We start from the raw sequence: 20764 nt of genomic DNA, 5'->3' as shown, positions 1-20764 counted from the left end.
GCCCACAGTAGCGGTGTCCCTTACACAATGTCCCCCAGCAGTGGTGCCCCCTATGCAGTCCCCTTAGTAGTAGGGTCCACTATGCAGTGCCCCCAGTAGAATGCCCCCCAGTAGTATGCCCCCCATTAGCAGGCCCCCCCCAGTAGTATGCCCCCCATTAGAAGGCCCCCCCAGTAGTATGCCCCCCATTAGCATGCCACCCAGTAGTATGCCCCCCCAGTAGTATGGCTCCCCCAGTAGTAGGCTGCCCCAGTAGCAGGCCCCCCCAGTAGTAGGCTGCCCCAGTAGTAGCCCCCCCTGTAGTGTGGGCCCCCTGTAGTATGGCCCCCCCTGTAGTAGGCTGCCCCAGTAGCAGCGCCCCCCCAGTAGTATGGCCCCCCCCAGTAGCAGGCCCCTCAGTAGTATGGCCCCCCCAGTAGCAGACCCCCCCCAGTAGCAGGCCCCTCTGTAGTATGGCCCCCCCAGTAGTATAGCCCCGCCCAGTAGCAGACCCCCCCCAGTAGTGCAGACCCCCCCAGTAGTATAGCCCCCCCAGTAGCAGGCCCCTCTGTAGTATAGCCCCCCAATAGTGCAGATCCCCCCCAGTAGTATGGCCCCCCCAGTAGCAGACCCCCCCCAGTAGTATAGCCCCCCCCAGTAGCAGGCCCCTCTGTAGTATGGCCCCCCCAGTAGTATTGCCCCCCCCAGTAGCAGACCCCCCCCCAGTAGTGCAGACCCCCCCCCCAGTAGTATAGCCCCCCCCCCAGTAGCAGGCCCCTCTGTAGTATGGCCCCCCAAGTAGTATAGCCCCCCCCAGTAGCAGACCCCCCCCCCAGTAGCGCCCCCGGACCTTTGACAAGTAAAAAAATAAAAAAAATAAAACTTACCTGATTCCCCGCTCCCGCGCCGTCCGCTCTGTCACACGCTGAGGAGGGAGCCGGAAGACGGAGCTCATGTGTGAGCTCCAGCCGGCTCCCTCCGTGCAGCAGCCAATGAGAGTCTGTGTGACTCTCATTGGCTGCTGTAACAAACACACAGCTGCCGCTGGCGGCTGTGTGTCTGTGTCTGTGTAGGGCAGAGCGCTATCACTGTGCTCTGCCCTACACGCGAGGAGACCTGATGTCGGATTCTCTAGTGAGAATCCGACATCAGGCGGCCGCCGTTCGGCCCCGAACGGGGATCCGAGTCAGGCGGTGAACACCCGAACAGGGTTCGGGTGGACTCGGATCCCCAATGTTCGGAGCGGTTCGGATTCCACAGAATCTGAACCGCTCATCTCTAGCAGGAACAGAGCTAGCAATAAAGCTCTGTCCCTGTGAATCCCGCCCGCAGTTTTTTCACTGTATTTTTTGCAAAAAATACAGGGCGAAGGTGTCCGAGCATGTGTTAATCTAAGCATGTGTTAATCTAAGATTACCGCTGTTTACTAAATACAGAAAGATGGTATAACACCTTTAGCGAGCGCTAAAGGAGTTCTATTTTGTTAGTAAATGGGGCCCTAAATCTGTATACAAATCAGAGGGGTGGGCTTTAAACTGCCCTGCAGCTATTGTGGGACTACACATCCCAGCATGCCCTGCCACAGTTTTGCTATCAGGGCATGCAGGGATATGTAGTTCAACAGCTGGCTGGACCCAATCTTCAGCCTATCCATTCGCTAAGGACTAGTTTGTAGTGTGACTAGTGGCTGCCTTGCAATCATGGATACCATTGTAGCTCGCAAAATGGCTGCATTCACTGCACTGTGCATAGGAAATGGATTTCAAATGCCTCTCTTGACGTGATATTCAGTTATACAATACAATGCTGTCTTAATGCATGGAGAAGGGCAACGTTAAGCACTGTCAAAATATCTCCCTGAATCTGGATTTGCTTTTTTTGGGGAGAGGGAAGCTTTTATATCTTCAAGTCCAATTAAATGCTTGTCAAACCCCCCCTCATAAATTCCATCCTCTCCCCCCAGCCCCACCCCACCCCCTCTTCAATTGCAGTGAATGTCCCTCTCTAACATTGAAGTGCGTGCTCGTAAAACAGCGAACCGCAAATCCTTGGTATTTGCACAGCTTGTTCTGCTCTTGTTGTTGTGTTTTCAGTTGGTAAAAATACATTTAGGAGGGAAGTTGTGTGGAATAGCTTTAATTTGAATCTTCCTGCCTCCCTCCATCTCCCAGCCTCAATGTCCCATGACTGCCATGTTTACTGAGCTAAGTCGACTGTGTGGAGAAATGTGTGCAGTGGGGCATAGTGAAATAGTACGCACTGAACAAATGTTTGAAGACAGCCAGTCATTATAATTACTAGCCGAGCCAGCCTGTTAACAGGTTATGATATGGACATGTTGTGTACATACATTATAAGTATCTCTAGCTTCTACACTGCTGCAATTAGCAGGAGAATAACAGTAAACTGTAATGCAAACATGCTAACTGTTTCCTAAATAATTCTGGTGTTTGTGGCTTTTAAAGTGCATCCACTTTCTTCACTCAGTGGAGTCGGTCATTTTGAGGCGGCTGAATATGAATCGGGATGCTGCAAGTCAAAAAAGTTGTGACGTCATTGAGGAAAAATGGCTGCTTCCTCCACTGTTTGATTCAGTTGAACATCCCTGGATTCCCGCTAGGAGTGTCTGCTCTTCAGCGAAGTTACCAGAGCACTCTTAAGAATATTACTGTAGAAAACAAAATTGGACATTAGGTACACTTTAATGATGCCCATCCACTAGTAGATCAGGGAAAGACGGTACGATTACGACATCGTAATCGTACCGTCGTTCCCCTGGGGCAGGGGTGGGGAACCTTTTTTCTGCTGAGGGCCATTTTGATATATATAACATTATATACGGGCCGGTGACGTCACACAGGAGTAGGGCCACAATCGCTGGTGATTACAGCAATGCCCGGAGCATCCTGAAGATGCTCCGGGGAGCTGTAAGAGCAGCAGTGTGACCATCTGAAACCTCCTAAGGACGCTCCAGGCGGCACTGCTGCATAGATTTTGGCTGCAGGGTGCCATTCTAGGCACCCTGCTAGCCAGATGAGGCTAGCAGAAAAAAACTCAAGAGGGCCAGACCAAATGATTCCGCGGGCCTTATACGGCCCCTGGGCCTGAGGTTTCCCATCCCTGCCCTAGGGGGTGCAGTGCCTACACTGAACTTTTGAGTGTTCAGTGTAGGCACATCAATCATCCCCAAACATGGCCAATCTGTTGTTATTGGCAGATTGGCCTGCATGTTCGGCCGATGATTGATGTTGGAAACGACCAGCGGGAGCGCGCATTGATGGTCCGACATTTGGATGCACGATTTGCGGCCAATTACTGGGTGATTGCATGATTACGATGTCGTAATCGTGCAATCGTACAGTGTAATCGGCTAGTGGATGGGCACCATAAGAGCAATTTTTATGGCAGTTCACTTTTAGATTTTGCTACGCGTGGATAGTGTGCACTGTATGGAATATGTTTTCGGCCAGTATATGTTGCTACGGTTTGCATCGTTTGGGTGTAGTTTTACACAGCCAATGAGATATATGAAAAATAAAATATATATTTCAATGTACTATAATGTATTTAAACTCAACACAATGATAATACCTGTGCAATACAGAGCACATTCTAATGACACACATGCACTACAAGAAACATTATAATGACCAATATACAATACAGAGACCTTTCTGGGGACCACTATACAATTTCTACAGAATCTTAATGACCACTATCTGGAGAACAATATACAGTATAGTGCAGATGGGATGCGGTCAGAATCCTGACGAGTGGCGTTCAGAATGCCGACGTCGGAATCCTGTCACTTATCATAATACCGTACCGGCTTCTAGACCGCCGGGATCTTGAAGGCAAGTACCGGGGTTAGGGTTTAGGCATTAGGTGGAGAATTTGGACTAGGCTGCGCGGGTGGGGGTTAGGTTTAGGCTGTGGGTGGATGGTTAGGTTTAGGCACTAGGGGGGTGGGAGGTGTTGGGATTGTAACTTGGTCGGGATGCCGGCGGTGGGATTCTGACCACCAGCATCCCGAACCCATCCCGTGAAGAAGTCTCTGGTTGCATTACAAGGCAGATTCCCCCCCCCCCAAATATCAAGTATCTGTGCATATGCAGACAGCCAAATATTGGTGACTTGTGCCTTGCACACCTGCATATCTCTTGTAGCTCTAAAATGCAGAGTTGCAGACCCCAAATTACTGGTTGACAATATATTCAGACCCCAGATTCATGGTGGTAAAAAGGTACTGTCTGCTCTTTGCTGCAGTGTGTTCCACCACTTGGCTCACTCGATACGCTCCACCGCCTGGGAAGTGCTTGACCGTTTCCACATAATTACAAGGCAGCTGGGCACTAGGCAGCTCCAAGCACTGTGATTGGCTAGCCCCAACCGTGTGCAGATCGGTCTTCCTGTTGCAACTACCGCTGTGGTACTCCCTGCAAAGCACAAGCTGAGGGAAGTAGGGGGCTGGGGGGAGAAAATCTGGAGCTAGGAGACAGGATTTCAAATGTTGGAGACTCCCAAATTATTAGGGAGAGTTGTCAAGTTTGGCAATGTCAATAGTGATGCGTCGTCGTATGTAAAAAAAAAAATACTTGTCTCCAAGTTTTACTATCCCTATTTTCATTGTTCTTGTTATTATCAGCCAGTGTTGGTTCTCTTTAGCGTTCTCTGACATTTGATCCCTGGAAAGAAGTGGTGCATCATTCAGACTGAATGATTCATGGCGATGAGGTAGTTTGTGTCTGACAAGCACACCTAGGACACGCCGAGTTAGCCACTGGCGAAGGCGTGGTGGAGTTCCCTGTGTGACATGTCATGTATGTTTTTGCTATTTATTTTTAGCTTTTAGTCTATTCGAGCACATTTTTAGTTTTTTTTTTAGTTGGGGTTTTCTGTTTAGTACTGTAGCTTATTGGAATAAATGTCTTTATTGTATAGGCCTTATGAAACCACATGCTTTCTACGTGATATTTATGCCACCCTTGTAAAATACGTCGGGCAGCTGGGTACCAGTGCAGTGGCAATGCCTTTACGGACTTCTGCCGATTTCCTGGTGCCTATTGTACAAAACACACAAAACTACGATACAGCTAGTGAAAAGCATATAAAGCTCAGGCACATATAGTTGAGTTCGGATATGGAGCACATCTTCTACTAATCACCGATCCCTACTGAAAAGGTGCCTGCCCAAAAGGGGCTGAAATGACCCTTTCACCTCCCCAATGTTATAGCAATATCGCTCCACCTCCCTCTACCTGGAGAAGCTATCGGCCTGTTCTACAACTGGCTGATGGTGGTAGAGGAAGTTTTTGGTAATTTTTGTCAACATTTGTTATCTAGACGCCATAATGGCAACACTGACAAAATGTCGACAGGTACGTAATATCGACATCCAATTTTCAGCTTAACCCTACGCTTTCTTTCGTTTACATGTTTGGTGTTAAGCTTCATACACATGTAAGGATTTTCTGTCCAACCATCCAACTACTTGATTGGTTGGAATGAAAATCTGGTAAGATATGAAAGCAAATGATAATCAGCAATTTGCTCCCAAATGCTGGAAAATGGACAAAAACTTGTTTGAACAAATTGTTTAGATCAAACATTTAACAAACTTGTCTGACCGACCATTTTCCTCAGTTTTCTGGCATTTAGGAGCAAATTGCTGATCATCATTTACTCCCATACCTTACCAGATTTTCATTCCAACCAATCAACTAGATGGATGGTTGGACAGAAGATCTTTACATGTGTATGCAGCTTTACCCTTTTGACTGTTGACATTGTGATTGTTGACATAATATATATAAACCACAGACTTAGTGGGGAGGAAGGGTCGTCTACCTGGTCATTCTTGTTACCACCTACCTTTTTATATACAGAACCTTGAAGACAAGATAACACAAGGCATTACTGATGTGTCTTCAGTGTGAACTGCCAGGCCACGCGTCACTATGATGTAATCACTTCATCTTATTAAATGATGCTGTCACTGAATTAAGCTTTTATGACATTCAGGTTTGTGGCTGTGATGATTTGTTCTACAAAAGTCAGTACGCTATCTTAAGGTGACCTACCCTGGCACCACAGAAAATATTTTCTTTATTATACGGTAGTACTGTATTATATCTAATCACCCTAGATCATGACTTATATCTTTTTTCCACTCCCGCAAAAACATGGGTCATTGCCGTGTCAACCCGGGTCGCGGCTCAGTGGGAAAGGTTCCTAGAAAAAAAACCCGTGTCTACTGACTTGTCATTTCTTCCCGGGCCTTGAGCAGCGTTTTATGCGGGTGAGACCTGGGTAAGGCGAAACTGGTATCCTGGGTCATCCAACCCGGGTCCAATTAGCAGCATAGGGAGAGCAGCATTTCCTTATGCTTGGAGAAATCTCCAAATCGCTGGCGCTATGGAGATTACATCAATATCCTGGGTCCAGCCTGCAGTGTAAACGGGGTTCAAGTCTCTGTGACACGGATTAAAACCCGCGTTCAGTGTCCCGGGCAGGACCCAGGATTTTGGTGGAAAAGAGGTATTGGGACAAATGTAATAGGGTGAGAGTTTAGAAAATGTGGGCGTTGCAAACTCACATGTTTTTAGATTCAGAAAAACTCACGATTTTTAAACTATTTTGAAGATAAAACTGGACCATTTACTGCTGAACTCTCTCATTTTTCTAAACTCTTGCCCTATTACATTTGGCCCATTATGTGGTTTTTTTCAAAAGTATACAGTGTAGCTTTTTTAAGTTACTGATGTCTTTACCTGTACCATGTGGAAAGTTTGGGGAACTGCATGCCCCCACAAGTCAAACAAAAAATATGTTCTGGGACACAATAATAAGCTGCTTTCAGGTTATATACCAGAGGGAGTCAAAAATTATCCGCACTCTGGCTGTAGAATTTATTTGAATCAACTTTCAGAAAAGACAAATACATTATTTTTCGACATAATCTCCCTGCTTATCAATACACTTTTGTCCATCTGTCAACAAGTTTTCTTATTCCCTCATTAAAATAAGTTTTAGGCTGAGCTGTGAGCCACGAATGCACCGCTGTCTTCACCCAAGTCTGTCGTGGATTATTGCATAGGCAGGTCTATGGCTGATTTGCAACATAATCCACTGTCACTCGTCTATCCAACAGAATCAGTTCACGTGCACGCTCAATGTTCTCATCAGTTGTGGACGTGTACGGGCGTCCGGCTCCTTCTTCATGGCCTACACTTGTGCAACCTTCTTTGAACTTCTCTCTCCATTCATACACACTTCTTCACGACAAAACACTTTCTCTATACTGTGCACAAAGTCTTCGATAAATATCGGCACGAGACACCCCCTCAGACCACAAAAAACGAATCGCTGCACGCTGCTCTTCTTTCGTGCAAAGTGGGGCAGCCATTTTTTCTTGCACTACTGTCACAAATGAACTGACGTAACACGATCAAACCTGCGCAGCAGTGACTGGGGAGACAGCGACCTAGTACAGAAAGCGTTCATAAGACGGTGAGGCCAACAGAAGTTTTTTAAAATAACTGCAGTGCGGATAATTATTTTACTCGCCCTTGTATTTCCTGGGCTAAAGTACATTTTACAAAGTTCAGTTTATCCACTGTAAAAATGCCAAGAGAAGAAGTATAAACCAGGACTATGCTCTCAGGGAAGCCCGGTAGTGCCAGACAGACAACGCCCATTGTACTGCGTTCACAGAATAGCGTCTTATCACCCAGAAGTGGCACGCAATGACCTTTGAATTAATCTCGGTAATAATAATAATGGGTACTACCTTCACAAAGAAGCAAAGGTGAATCACGTACAGTAGAAAGATGGAGCATTTGATTTATTTTAAAGGGGAACACTGTGAAAAGGTTTTCTTTGGAGGGGGTGGGGCGGGGACGACAACTCTTTCCACCGCTGGGTCAATTGTAAGGTTATGTAGTGGCTGGTTGATAGGTGGCCGCAGTTATACTAGATCGTGTAAAGGAGCTTCATTCGCCAAATATAAATCAAACAGGGACTGTTCCTGGATATTGGGGACAGTGGCTGCTGTGGTAATGTTTTGTACTGTATAAAAGTGGAATGTTGGTCACCCAAAAAATAACCAGACTGTTTGCCTTTCTTCTAGGGGAGTTACCCGGTTTGGGAAGATTTCATCAGCAAAGCTGGAAAACTCCAATCTCAGCTCCGGTAAGTTGCTCATTGTGTGTAGCGTGGTCATATGTGTAGCGTGGTCATATGTGTAGCGGGTCAGTACCGGACAAGCAGGATAATAATAATAAAAATGTAAAAAAAAGCTGCTCTCTGGAAACATTTCGGGAGGTGACAACAGGATGGGGATAGCGGTAAGTTGCTCATTGTGTGTAGCGTGGTCATATGTGTAGCGTGGTCATATGTGTAGCGGGTCAGTACCGGACAAGCAGGATAATAATAATAAAAATGTAAAAAAAAGCTGCTCTCTGGAAACATTTCGGGAGGTGACAACAGGATGGGGATAGCGGTTAGTTGAGCCGCGGCGGTCCCTGAAACGGACCCCGCCCACTTTCATATTCTGCTGACCATATTGCTTATATAGTGAAGAGTTTGGAGTTGCTGCAGTATATTGCAAGAACAGGGGGAGAGTGAAGAAGAGCCATTGTCAATCTGTTGTCCTCTGTAAAAAGCAATTATAATGCGGCCTCTTACTGTTGACCTCAATAGACTATACGACAAAGTATAATGTGCATCTTTAAGATGCTTCGCTCACAAGGCAAAGTCTGAAATATCTGTATATACCACAAGCTAAATCATTTGTAAATACGATTTGAACCATTTTCATACGAGGCAGCGTGATTTTAATCGCCTTTGGTTGGGGCTGTGCACTGATCTATTTTCCGAGCCAGCACAGTGAGAGTATCCTGGGCTGCAGATGACCAGCATTTGAAGTCCCCTGGCAGCTGGGAGCCTGGACAATTTGTCAATGAAAGCGCTAGCCGTCCCTCTCTGTAACTGGGTCGCTGTGAGGAGGGTGGGGGGCAGCCTGACGTCTTTCATGCGCAAATTCTCCCCGCACAGCAACTCAATAGATGTGCAGATCTGTCGCCATAGTAACATCGGAGCTGGGGCGCGCTGACTGGTTTGAGCTAAGTACGAGCAAGGAGGAAAAAATACCAAGATATTGCCTGGCAATTCCTTCTCTACACCGCAGCTGTTGGGCTAATGTATTTACATTTTTGCTTGGCAATAAAATAAAGGCTTCTGTTCCTGTCATGCTAATAGAAGTCGGCATTTGATGTCTGTGCAAAGGTTTACAGCGTGTGCCAACTGGAAGCATTATTTAACCCCAAATAAAGTATTGAAATTAATACTATTGCGGAGCATCTCTGCAGACTTATCTTGCTACATACACAACGATAAAAAGCTATCCACTGAGACCCTCTAATGTAATGTATACATGTTCCCTCCAAACCGTGCATCCTGAAATGTAAGCCTGTCTCCCACACAAAATACAGGCTGCCATTCTGTGTGGCTGAGCCAAGATACATCCTACCAATGTATTAGGTGTAGTGACATCACTGAGACAAAATGGCCGCCTTTTACTGAGATGGCGACAGTTAGATTTTTTAGCGGCTGTAATTTATGCATATCTTTCAGAGTTAATCTTGCTAATTAAAAAAATAAATTTAACACTGAACTAGTATGATATCCATGGCTAGGTGTACTAATCCCTGGAGAGAGATAAAGGGGGAATATTCATGAAAGCTTGGGGAGAGATAAACTATAGATGTGTTCTTGTACATCTAGGCTCCTTGTGCGTTACACAGCCTTCTAGTAGCACCACGCCGTGGCGTGACTCGGTAGATCCGAGTGTCTTTTCGTGCGGCTTTTTCCCTTCAAATGCGTTTTATTTGCACAGCGATGCAACAGCCGCCTCAGCAGATTAAAATAATATGCTGCATGGAGGGGCATTTCTAGAGAGGAGGGGCCCCCGTGTGCAGACTCCGTCAAGGGCCCCCTCCTCTCCGGCCGGCAGCGCACTCAGCTGGGCATGGCCAGTAGAGTGTGCCCAGAGTCTATAGTGTATGCACAGGTCACCAGGAAAATGACCGCAGCGGCCATTTTTCCTGTACTGTGCATACGCTAACGACGGGAAAATGGCTGCCGCGGCCATTTCCCAGTTGTTTTACAGCGCCGGACCCCCGCGCCGACGTGGGACTTCGGAGAGTTAAGTAATATTATGGGTGCAGGGTGTGCGGTGCGGGGCCCCCTGGACCCAGGGGCCTGTGTTCCCCGCACACCCTGCACCCATTATAGATACGCCCCTGGCGGCATGCCTATGTTCTGTGTGCGACTGCGGGTGTATCTGCATGCAAAACGCTACGTTAGTGTCACAGCCGCTGCGAGTACTGTCCCGGAGCCCCTACTTTTCATGACCGCTTTGCGAGTTGGGGCAAAATTTTCTTACATTTACCACATTTTATAATGCGTTTTTTGGAAAATATGACCCATAATCATTAGTGAAATAAGCTGCAAACTTACTTCACTGATTTTGTAGGCGTGCCAAGGCTGGGGTCTGCGCCTTCCGATGAAGATTTCCTGGCCCGGGCAAAGCAGTTGCGCAGTAAGCTTAGGACGCAGTAGTCGGATCTGCGTCGCCAGCAGGAGGTCTTTTTTTTTTTTTCTCCCGATTTCTCCGGCGGTATTACCATATTTTCGCATTGCTGCTCTGCCCAAATGCTCAGCAATGATTCGATCGGCGTATAATTTATAATATATAATTTAATGCCTCCAAAGCAGCCTGTGCAGTCTCACCCATGTTGTAGTAGATCACAAAGGAATGCTTGCTTTATAATCTGTACAGTGTATAACTCTGTTTTGTAAATTAACACATTCATCTCGCCGAGGCTATTGACTGAAGAGCTTGCAATCTAATACTTTTTTTTTTTTTCTAATAGCACTACTGTGGTGGCTGCCGCAGCGTTCCTGGACGCCTTCCAAAAAGTAGCTGACATGGCGACAAATACTCGGGGTAAGCACATTTTTGTATTACCCCATACAATTACATCACGTCCATTAAACGCAGCGCGTTTTACCCCTTTTTCACATTATCTGCTGCGCCTCATACACGGCTGACAGTGATGTAATGACTTTGTGTTTTTTGCAGTTCAATTTAATAGTAATTAGTAATTGAAAGTACATTTAACATGTGAAGCTGCATACACACACAACGATCTAGTAAATGAACAATTTTTTTGAACTACAAACGATTTTTGCATATTCCCTTACTGAAAATCGTTGAGTTGGTCAGTATGACTGAACTACAAATGTGAACGCGCATGAACGATAATCGTTCATCGTTTTAACTCAGAAAGTGAACGATTTTTTTCAATGATTGAACGATAAATGATATCGTTAACGATAATCGTTCAAAAAAATCGTTGTGTGTGTATGCATCTTAAGAGCTCAGGACCTCATTTAGAGTCAGTCGAAGCGGTCATACGGGAAAAGGGGCCGGATATGCAAATGATTCCCTCGCAAGTTGCGTCCCTAAGTTCGGATCGGTAGCTGGACGCCCCCTTCTCGTACCCATTACATGTCATCTCCGGGCATATAAGGATTAATCGAGACCATCGAGAACCATCGGAACTGGTCGTAGAGCTTAAGGTTGACCATACCCTCTCTTAAGCTCTACGATCATGTCAGTGTAAAAACCTCCCATGTCACATGTGCCATGACGCTACTTTCTTAATTATGCACTCCCATAAACCGTATGCACTCCCACAAAACGCCGTTCGCATAATTAGGCACGCCTGCGTTCGGATCTCCACTCCCCCGTTTTCAAGCACCTTCCCCTGTTACCACCCACAAACGTCTCAATCTGTCACTCAAACTACCGACCTGACTGTGTTCAAGGAGAGAGAAATTTCTGATCGTAGCGGCTAGTTTGCGCACGCGCATTGCGAACTTTACGCATGCGCAGTATAGCGAACATCGGTGGCGTACGACCGTGCGGCCGCTTCGACCGACTCTGAATGAGGTCCTCAGTGCTCTGCACAATAGTTATCTAGCATCCATTCATTTCTATGGTCTTTAATCTTATTTTGAGATAAACTGTTTAAACCTATTGCTGTAACTTTGTATGCATCCTTAGCGAAGTGGAGGGTGGGGTACACCTATCATGGGATGCTCATAGCCAGGTATTACTATTATTTATTGTTGCTGCTGTTATTATAGATTATTTATTTAATACTCTATATTTGCCTATATGACAATCCCGGCACTATGCCAGTCTCCAGCTTGCATGGAAACAGATTGTATAGTCTTCAGCCTTGTGGTTTTGCTGAAGGTCTCCTGCCTCTGTCATGTGCCATAACTAAAAGCACATTATACATTATGGTAATAGGTGGGTTCCCATATATCATGCAGTCAGACCTAGACACAAAAGCCTGTCTGTCTGTAAGTGCTTTTGTGCAGGCTGGGAGCAGGTAACTAAAGGTGCGTACACACTAGACTATATTTTTCACGATTCGCCCGATTTCGACGCATCGGAACGACAATTCGTGTAAGATGTGTCCACTCACGATGTCGATGCGCATACCCATGGGTCGTACATCGCATTTTCAGAACTTGTCTACTGCTAGCAAGATCTGACCGTCTCGTACACGACGCACTGAATATCGTTAAAGACGCACAATAGATCATTGCTGAGATTGGATTCTTTTTAGCACCATATCGTGTCCTGGAGTGCCGGGGAGCGTTTAAGGGAAATCGCTCACGATATTGCATCGTGAGCACATCGTCTAGTGTGTATGCACCTTCAGAGCCACGTTGTGACAGTGGGCCTGATTCAGACCCGCTCGCTAGGAAGCGTACGCACACAGACTGCCGATGTTTGCATTGTGCGCATGCATACGCATCACAGTGCGCGAACCAGTCCGTGCGATCGGGAAGTGCTCATTACGCATAGACAGCCCGGCTGATGAGTGACAGGACATGCCGTTTATGGGTGGTGACGGGTTGGTCGATGAAACAGGGGCGTTATGGTGCAAACGCAGGCGTGCCCAAGCGTCTGAGCTCAGTTTCAGAGGCGTGCATAATTAAGACGCAGCATCATAGTACACATCACTTGGCAGAATTTTACACTGAAGTGCTTGCGGTAGGGTATGGTCAACCGCAAGTGCTGCGTTCGCTTCCGATGGTTATCTGTTACCGATGGTTGCATACACATCCTGGAGATGACGTGCATAAGTGTGCGTCTGCCTACACAGCGCGATCGCACACCTAGACATAGCGGGCGTGCTAATGCCTTGCCATACGATCGTCTACCTTTCTGTGGGTTTGCCGGATTTGCGTACGCTGGCTGCGTTCGAACGCATCTAGCGAGCGGGTCTGAATCGAGCCCAGTGAACAAACAGCTCTGGAATTGCCAGTAGCATGATTCTAAAGAAGAATAAAAAGTATTTATCCGCTATATTGGGAAGGGATTTTGTAAACTGGTGCAGTGGGGGCAATTTTATTTATTTCAATTCGTAACCCCTGTAAACTTGGTCTCGTGCTGTATGGGTCGGCTCCAGTCTGCTGCAATGTGTATGCGTCTTACCCATAGTCAAAATCCACCTCAGTCTGTCAGTTTTATTGTTTAATGTAAACTGGAATCGAACTGACAGCGGCACCAGATTAATATCCCATTTACCTGTCTCACAGATTGCTTGCGGCATTCTGACCATTGTCATTACTGAGTACCTCTCTCAGTTTCTGGAAGCGGTTTACGTGGCTAGAATATAGCCGTATTGTGCGAGCGTCCTCTGCTGCGCGACTATTCAGCACATATATTTTCTTTCTGAATATCTCTGACGATGAAGGAAAGCGGTCCAACTCGCAATGGAGTCTTACGGCACGGTTTACCGGTGCCCGTTTTTAATTTGCTTACTGAGATTTTCTGTCAGTGTACTTACCCAGGAGTCAACATTTTCTTCTGTAACCTGTGAGTTTGTTTTTTTTAACACAATTTTATTGAGGTTGAAGCAATACTGGTTTGTTAACTCAAATTATGTGTTGGTTCTGTATCTCTGCCTTTCAAAACTATATATTATTGGAGATCGCAGCTAATCCGTAGCAGCCTGGAGCTCTAGTCTCTAAAGTACACCTATTGCCCCGAGACCTCCAGTTACTGCCCCCCCCCCCCCCCCCTCCCAATCTACATAGGTTTTATTTTATTTTTTGTTTTTCAGCTGCATGGCACCAATTTTACTTTGATCTGTTATTTTGTTAAGTTTGCATCTGTAACTAGTAGAAATTAAATGTTTTATGGCTATTGATCCAGTCTCATTCATTTGTATACCGTAAACAGCTCTTAGGTTTCATTGTTGTGATTTCGGAGTTTAGCAGCTGGATTATCCATTTAATAAATGTATTGATTTGTTTTTCCATCCAAAGAGCTTAACCTCTTAAGCTCACCACTGAGAGTACGAAGCACGTTGCTGGTATTTGGCACTAGTGAAAAGTTGCATGTGGTTTACAAGCCTGACAGTCTAGGAGTAACCTGTTGTCCGCCAAGTCTCCTTGCGTGCCTGTGTCCGCAGCAGGCATGGGAAGAGTCAGTATGTGACAGGTAGAGTGTAATGCTGTATGTGCTCAGACACTTTCAGAGCGGCCTGGGACTTCACACCAGCTTATCATGTTATCAGCAACCACGGGGCAGCTTAGAGTCTGTCATTATTTCTAAAGATGGAGAAAACTGACAGATGCGCACTAACGCGTTTCAGCAGCTATGGAACTTACTGAAAGATATTTCGATAATTCTGTGTTCAGTCAGGAAACCTTTTTTTCTGTCGACAGGATGCTGGTTACACGTGACTCGGCCCAGCCACTCGGTCCAAGCAGTGAGTGTCATCACTTTGCAGTTTGGCTGCACACATGGGCAGCCATTTTCTACAGAGCCATTTGCTGGTTCTTGGGCTAATTTTCCTGATCATGTGGTCCTATCAGAGACCACCGCACACAGGCAAATAAGGATGACTTGCCGATCTGGGCATGTCCTACATTACATCCACTAACATTGTTCCAAGTTCTGTAGTTCCTATACGCCACAAAACTCCACAGAATCAGACAGTTAGAGGGCGAGATGCAGGCAGAGGAGAAATGAGTCAAACCCCAAAATGCGGTTTTGACCCCATTTCTCATATGCACCAAGTCCGGGGCTTGGTTTTGGTGGATAACGCCATCTTCCTCATGGCGTTTCCCATTGAAGCCTATGTACCGGGCTCACGGGGGGGATGCAAGCTGTACCCGGGTGTCACCCGCTGAGGGGGGACACCAAGGTGCAGACTCCCCCCTCAGTGACAGGAGCCGGGTGCTGCACTGTATAATTAAGTGCAGCACCCGGCTCCTGACACTGTGAGGGAGCCGGCTGGCACAGCCGGGGTTTAGAACCCGCCGTTTGGTAAATTTTGCCCATTGGCTTACTCCATTGTGACCTATTCCTTCGACAACACTGCCACATTAAAACCTCTTGATGTCTCTCTGCATGGTTTACGGGTCCTACTTTTTTTCTCCTCTTTGAAGATTGGGCAATACAGCACATTTTTGCATTCGTGTCAGAGCAGAATTAGTGCTGCTTTAATGCTCCTTGCCAAGGGTTTCACCAGTGCACGTCGCCATGGCAACCCACCCAGGTTCACTGTCCAGTGCGGTAGGGGCGAGAGAGATCTGCTTTGCATCCTCCATGAGATTAACGCTTTGTGACTGAACTGCTGCTGAGCTGTGCTGTGTGCTAGGCCTGCAGGGGCTGCAAGTCGAGGAGAAGTCAATTTGCATTGAAGAACCGCTACGTGATCTCTGCTACATATAGGGGGGCTGAGAGACCCCACCGTACATTCTCAGTGCATTGTATGCCCGTGTCCTAAAAATAACTTCTGCCGTTTCAGTTACTGGGGGAGATGTGTCAAACATTGGAGAGAGAAATAAAGTACTAACCCGTAAGCTCCTAACTGCCACTTTACAGGCTTTGCTTGAAAAATGAGTTAGGAGCTGTTTGGTTGGTACTTTTATCTCCATCCACTTTATATCTCTCTAAGGTTTGATACATTTTCCCCAAGGGGTTTAAGTTAATTACGTGAAATTCTAATGACTAACTTAATTCATATGATTCACAGGTTTTCTTTCACAACCCTCAGTAATGGGCAAAAATGCATCAATGTTCTGTTTTACTGTACATACCTGTACTACTTATACTCAAGCTGCACCTCTATTGCTGGGTACACACGGGACAATCTGTTCAGGAAACGATATCGCTAAACGATTTCCCTTGAAATTCCCGGTGTGCTGGATGAACGATGGCGTTCATCCACACACCAAGATATCACCAACGACTAACGATCATTCTCCCATATGGAAAATGAACTATATCGTCCAGGTTGGCCTGCATGCATGGACGATATCGTTATCGTCCAGCGGGAGCGCACATCGTTGGTCGTTCATTGCATACACACGGAACGATATATTGTTGAACGATTATCGTTATCGTTCGAAGATATCGTCTCGTGTGTATGCACCTTATCTTTCATACAATGCAGGTAGCCATTGCTGGGCCAGTGTTTTCTCACACCCGATTCCTCATGGACCACTCACAGTCCAGCTACTTAGGATATCCCCGCATGATGCACAGGTGGATTACATTTTTACTTCAGTCACTTTGATTTACCCACCTGTGCTGAAGCAGGGACGTCCCTAATGTCTGCACTGAGAGTGGGCAATGAGGACCGGGTGTGGGAAACAATGGTCTGGGCTGACCCAGTATATGTGAGAATACAGTTAGGGATCTCCCCCCAAAACTAAAACAAATGTGTGCAGGTCACCGGATCCACTTTTAGTGGGTTGTGTCAGAGTTCCTTCCTATTCACGAAGATGACAGGTGAGTGGATTAAACATCCGCTCGGCCTATTTCTTACAGACCGTGATAAAAGGATAGAGCAGTGCATTGTGGGACTGCTATAGATGTGCTTCGGGTGCTGCTGCTAAGCCAGGTAGGAGCTGCTTTATTCTCCCTGCAGCGCTGTGTCCTGTACAATCTACTCTCTCATCACAGAGGCTCCTCTGTATTTGTGCTCCGGCTGCTGAGGTGAGGCGCTCACAATTGTGTGCTATTAATAAACATTCCCAAAAATAGCTCCTTCATTTGCTTCGTCCTATTTATTCTTCCAGTCTCAGCGCTCAGGTGAGAAGTGCTGAATCCTCCGTGTGTGCACAATGCTATGTGGGGGCTGGTTTGCATACTACACAGAGAGCTTGGTGACCGTAAAAAACTATACTCTACCATGTGCTGGGTTCTTGTACCATGCGTCCGACACAGGTCTAAGGGCTTTGTTTTTTTGTGTGCAGTCCCCTGTGCAGGTGAATAGGTCTGGAAAATCTTTATTTTAAGGCAAAAAGGTTGGGACACAGTGCACGTGTGAGGTGTAAGTGACGGGGGACAGGTACGTGTGAGGTGTAAATGACGTGGGACAGGTACGCGGTGGGTTAAATGACGTGGGACAGGTATGCGGTGAGGTGCAAATGACGTGGGACAGGTATGCGGTGAGGTGCAAATGACGTGGGACAGGTATGCGGTGAGGTGCAAATGACGTGGGACAGGTATGCGGTGAGGTGCAAATGACGTGGGACAGGTATGCGGTGAGGTGCAAATGACGTGGGACAGGTATTGGTGAGGTGCAAATGACGTGGGACAGTTACTTGTGAGGTGCAAATGATGTGGGACAGGTATTTGTGAGGTGCAAATGATGTGGGACAAGTATGTGGCGTTGGTCTTTGAACTTGCAGATACGAGGTAAAAGTAGTTATTCCAACTTTTTACTAAACAGACTTTTTTTTACTGAACCCAAAATGCTGGAAAGACTTTAATTTGATGAAAAACACTTGCTTTCTGTCATTTTTCAACCATTAATAAAAAGTGCAAAAAAATGGCCACTAACCGCTTTCTATATCTGTGGTGCCCTAGAGCAGAGGTCTCCAAACGCGCTCCTCAAGGCTCCCCAGCAGCTCAGGTGTTAAGGTGGCCATACACCAGCGACTGGTAGTCGCGATCCAGCGATGCGATGGAAACGCCGCCCCCCCCCCCCACCATCGATGTTCTGCAATCGCAGACATTTGCCATGTTAAAAAAGTTGGCAATTTGACGATCCTGATAATTTCTTGATCGCAATCGGCAAAACCCAACTTTGGATTTCTGCGATCCAGCAATGGGGGGTTGCAGCATCGTGGGATCGCGGCAATCCAGCGCAGATGGGTGGGGCCCATTAGAAATAACCATGGCTGAGAGCACAGGTGGGTATATCTAATTGAGGTACTAATTAAGTCACCTGTGCTCAACCATGGATATTGCTAAAACCTGTACTGTTGGGGAGGCTTGAGGACCGCGTTTGGGAACCTCTGCCTTAGAGTATCAGCATTTTTTCATGGCACCCCTAGTCCAACATTTGTTGTTGAGATATTCGGCAAAAATGTTTACATTAAGCAAATGGTCCTTACCTGCCATCCTTAGGTTCAGTTACGTGGTGGTGGACAGAGTTGCTCTTCACATATTTACTGACTGGCAGCACTGGAATTGTCTATCACATTGACCATAAATAATTTGATTTGGGTCCTGGACCACTAACCTGTGTCACCCCTGCAAGTGCCTCGCGGAACCCCAGGGGGCCGAGGCACCCAGTTTGGGAACCACTGTTCTATATGGTCCTGCTATCTCAGTTGTCACTTTGGGGTCCAGGATGGGTTTTCCCGCTTTTTTTTAATTTGCTTATTCCAAGTCACATTTGTCAAAAAGTTGCACACCCTCGCTGCAACTACCGGGAATGGCCATTTCTAATTGGATCTCTCATATCTCGGGTGCGCGCCTTTGTGCGTTTCATGAAACAAACTCTCATTCTTAAACTCGCACCAAATAGGAATGAGCCCAATGTGTTGAGGCTCATTCTATTATGCTCCTTCTATTATGCTGTTTTTGTTCCTTGTTGTTTCACAACAGCTGGGAAGTCCCAGGTTACCCATCTATGATTCACAGTCTCTTACAAAGCTTTATGTCAATGGCTCTCAGCCGCTTGTGCTGCGTCCTTCCTAATTTTGACATGAAAACGGAGATTTTCCAATAGCAGGAAGCGGCACTTCCCAGTGGTTTCCTGAATGGACGGTAGTCATGCTGTGATCCCTAATACACCCACCTCCAGACCTGTCTCTTGTGTCTGCATTGCAAAGAATATATTGTTCCGTCAGTTTCATAGTTATGTTTATACCTCCCACCCCCCAGCACGCAGCTATTATATAGCTTTATATTATTATTTGTATTGGAAAATAATTTTCATGTGAAAACCCCCCCCCCCCACACCTTTTTATATTTTCAAAATTGATCCGCTAAGTTTTTATATATACAGATGTGTTCTCTTACACCAGGGGTCTTCAACCTTAGCCCTCCAGCTGCTGTGGAACTACACATCCCAACATGCACTGCCACCTTTTTAATATAACCGCATGCTAAAACTATGGCAGTGCATGCTGGGATGTGTAGTTCCACAGCAGCTGGAGGGCCAAGGTTGAAGACCCCTGTCCTACACTTAGCGTTTGTACACCCTACGGCGCAGGATGCCCGGTGCGATGAACCGCTCCTAGGGGAGTAGTGTACTGTTAATTTTCTTTAGATTTTGCATAGCTGACGCAGCAAAACACCACTCAGTGTGTTAGAAACACTGGGCTGCGACTTTAACCACGCAGGAATTCGTTTTGAGCACGTTCAAAGTCGCAGAGGAAGCACAACGGAACTTGGCGTTAAAGCACTTTGTGTACAGACTCAGTCGCACATGAAATTGATCAGTGCAGTCTAGCTTGTTGCCCCCAGTAGTTTTATTTATGCAAATAAGATGCGCATTATGAGACAGAAAGACACTCGCGGCCTGGACCTGGCGTTCCGAGAGGGGCTTTATTTCACGACTTGAGCAACAATGTATGAGGACACATCTGTAGCTTGTGTATATGTGTGTATATATAATGTCTTATTTTATTCTCATTAAACATATATCCTAGTTCAGATACGTGACATAATTGTATATATATTTCTTCATCCCACAATATGTCTACCGCCTCTGTGTCCAGGAGATGTGGCCACGTTAAGGGACAGTTGCAGTTTACATTAGAATTTATGGGGTATTTTTACGTGAACTGAGTTTAAGGTAGATGTATGAAGCAGTGAAGAGTGGAGAAGTTGCCCATAGCAACCAATCCGCTTTGAGGTTGCATTTATCAAGTACATTCTATAAAAGTATAGGTAGAAGCTGATTGGTTGCTATAGGCAACTTCTCCACTCTTTTCACTGCTTCATACATCTACCCTCAAGTACCAGCCAATCAGCTCCTAACTGCCACGTCACAGGCTGTGTTTCAAAAATGACCGTTAGGAGCTGGTTGGTTGGTACTTTACGTCCATCCAAGGCTTAGTACATAGGTCCCTATGTCCCTATGTCCCTATGTCCCTATGTCCCTATGTCCCTTTTAATACTAGCCCATGGCTGACAGACGAGCTCGGCCATCTCCCCATCTCTTGCAGTCTATAACCGCACAGAGACCACAGAGGTTTGTGCACCCAGTAAGTAGGGATGTCTTTAGCGTGACTGTGTTTGTGCCTTGTATCCCTAGTTACCTGTCTATGGAGTCTGTGTTTACCACATAGCATAGACATAGGTTTCTAATTTCTTTGGGTTTGTTTTGCATGTATGGCCAGCTTTATATACACGGATGTTTTGTGGTATTCCTCACACAGGATT

The 20764-nt window shown here is 46.3% G+C and overlaps 1 protein-coding gene across 6 annotated transcripts in view; it reads left to right on the top strand.

Annotated features, from left to right (window-relative positions):
• MTSS1 (MTSS I-BAR domain containing 1) overlaps positions 1–20764 on the top strand; it is a 178028-nt gene that overhangs the window by 34684 nt on the left and 122580 nt on the right. For all 6 annotated transcript variants that reach the window (XM_088442262.1, XM_088442259.1, XM_088442261.1 and 3 more), the window contains exons 2-3: positions 8108–8169; positions 10914–10987. In XM_088442262.1, the coding sequence (XP_088298388.1) occupies positions 8108–8169; positions 10914–10987 (136 nt within the window). The remainder of the gene's footprint in view (positions 1–8107; positions 8170–10913; positions 10988–20764) is intronic.

The sequence above is a fragment of the Taudactylus pleione genome, unplaced genomic scaffold (assembly GCF_031769625.1).
Source record: "Taudactylus pleione unplaced genomic scaffold, aTauple2 ptg000306l, whole genome shotgun sequence".
In the NCBI taxonomy this organism is placed as follows: Eukaryota; Metazoa; Chordata; class Amphibia; order Anura; family Myobatrachidae; genus Taudactylus; species Taudactylus pleione.
This window is presented reverse-complemented; position numbering and strand designations above follow the sequence as displayed.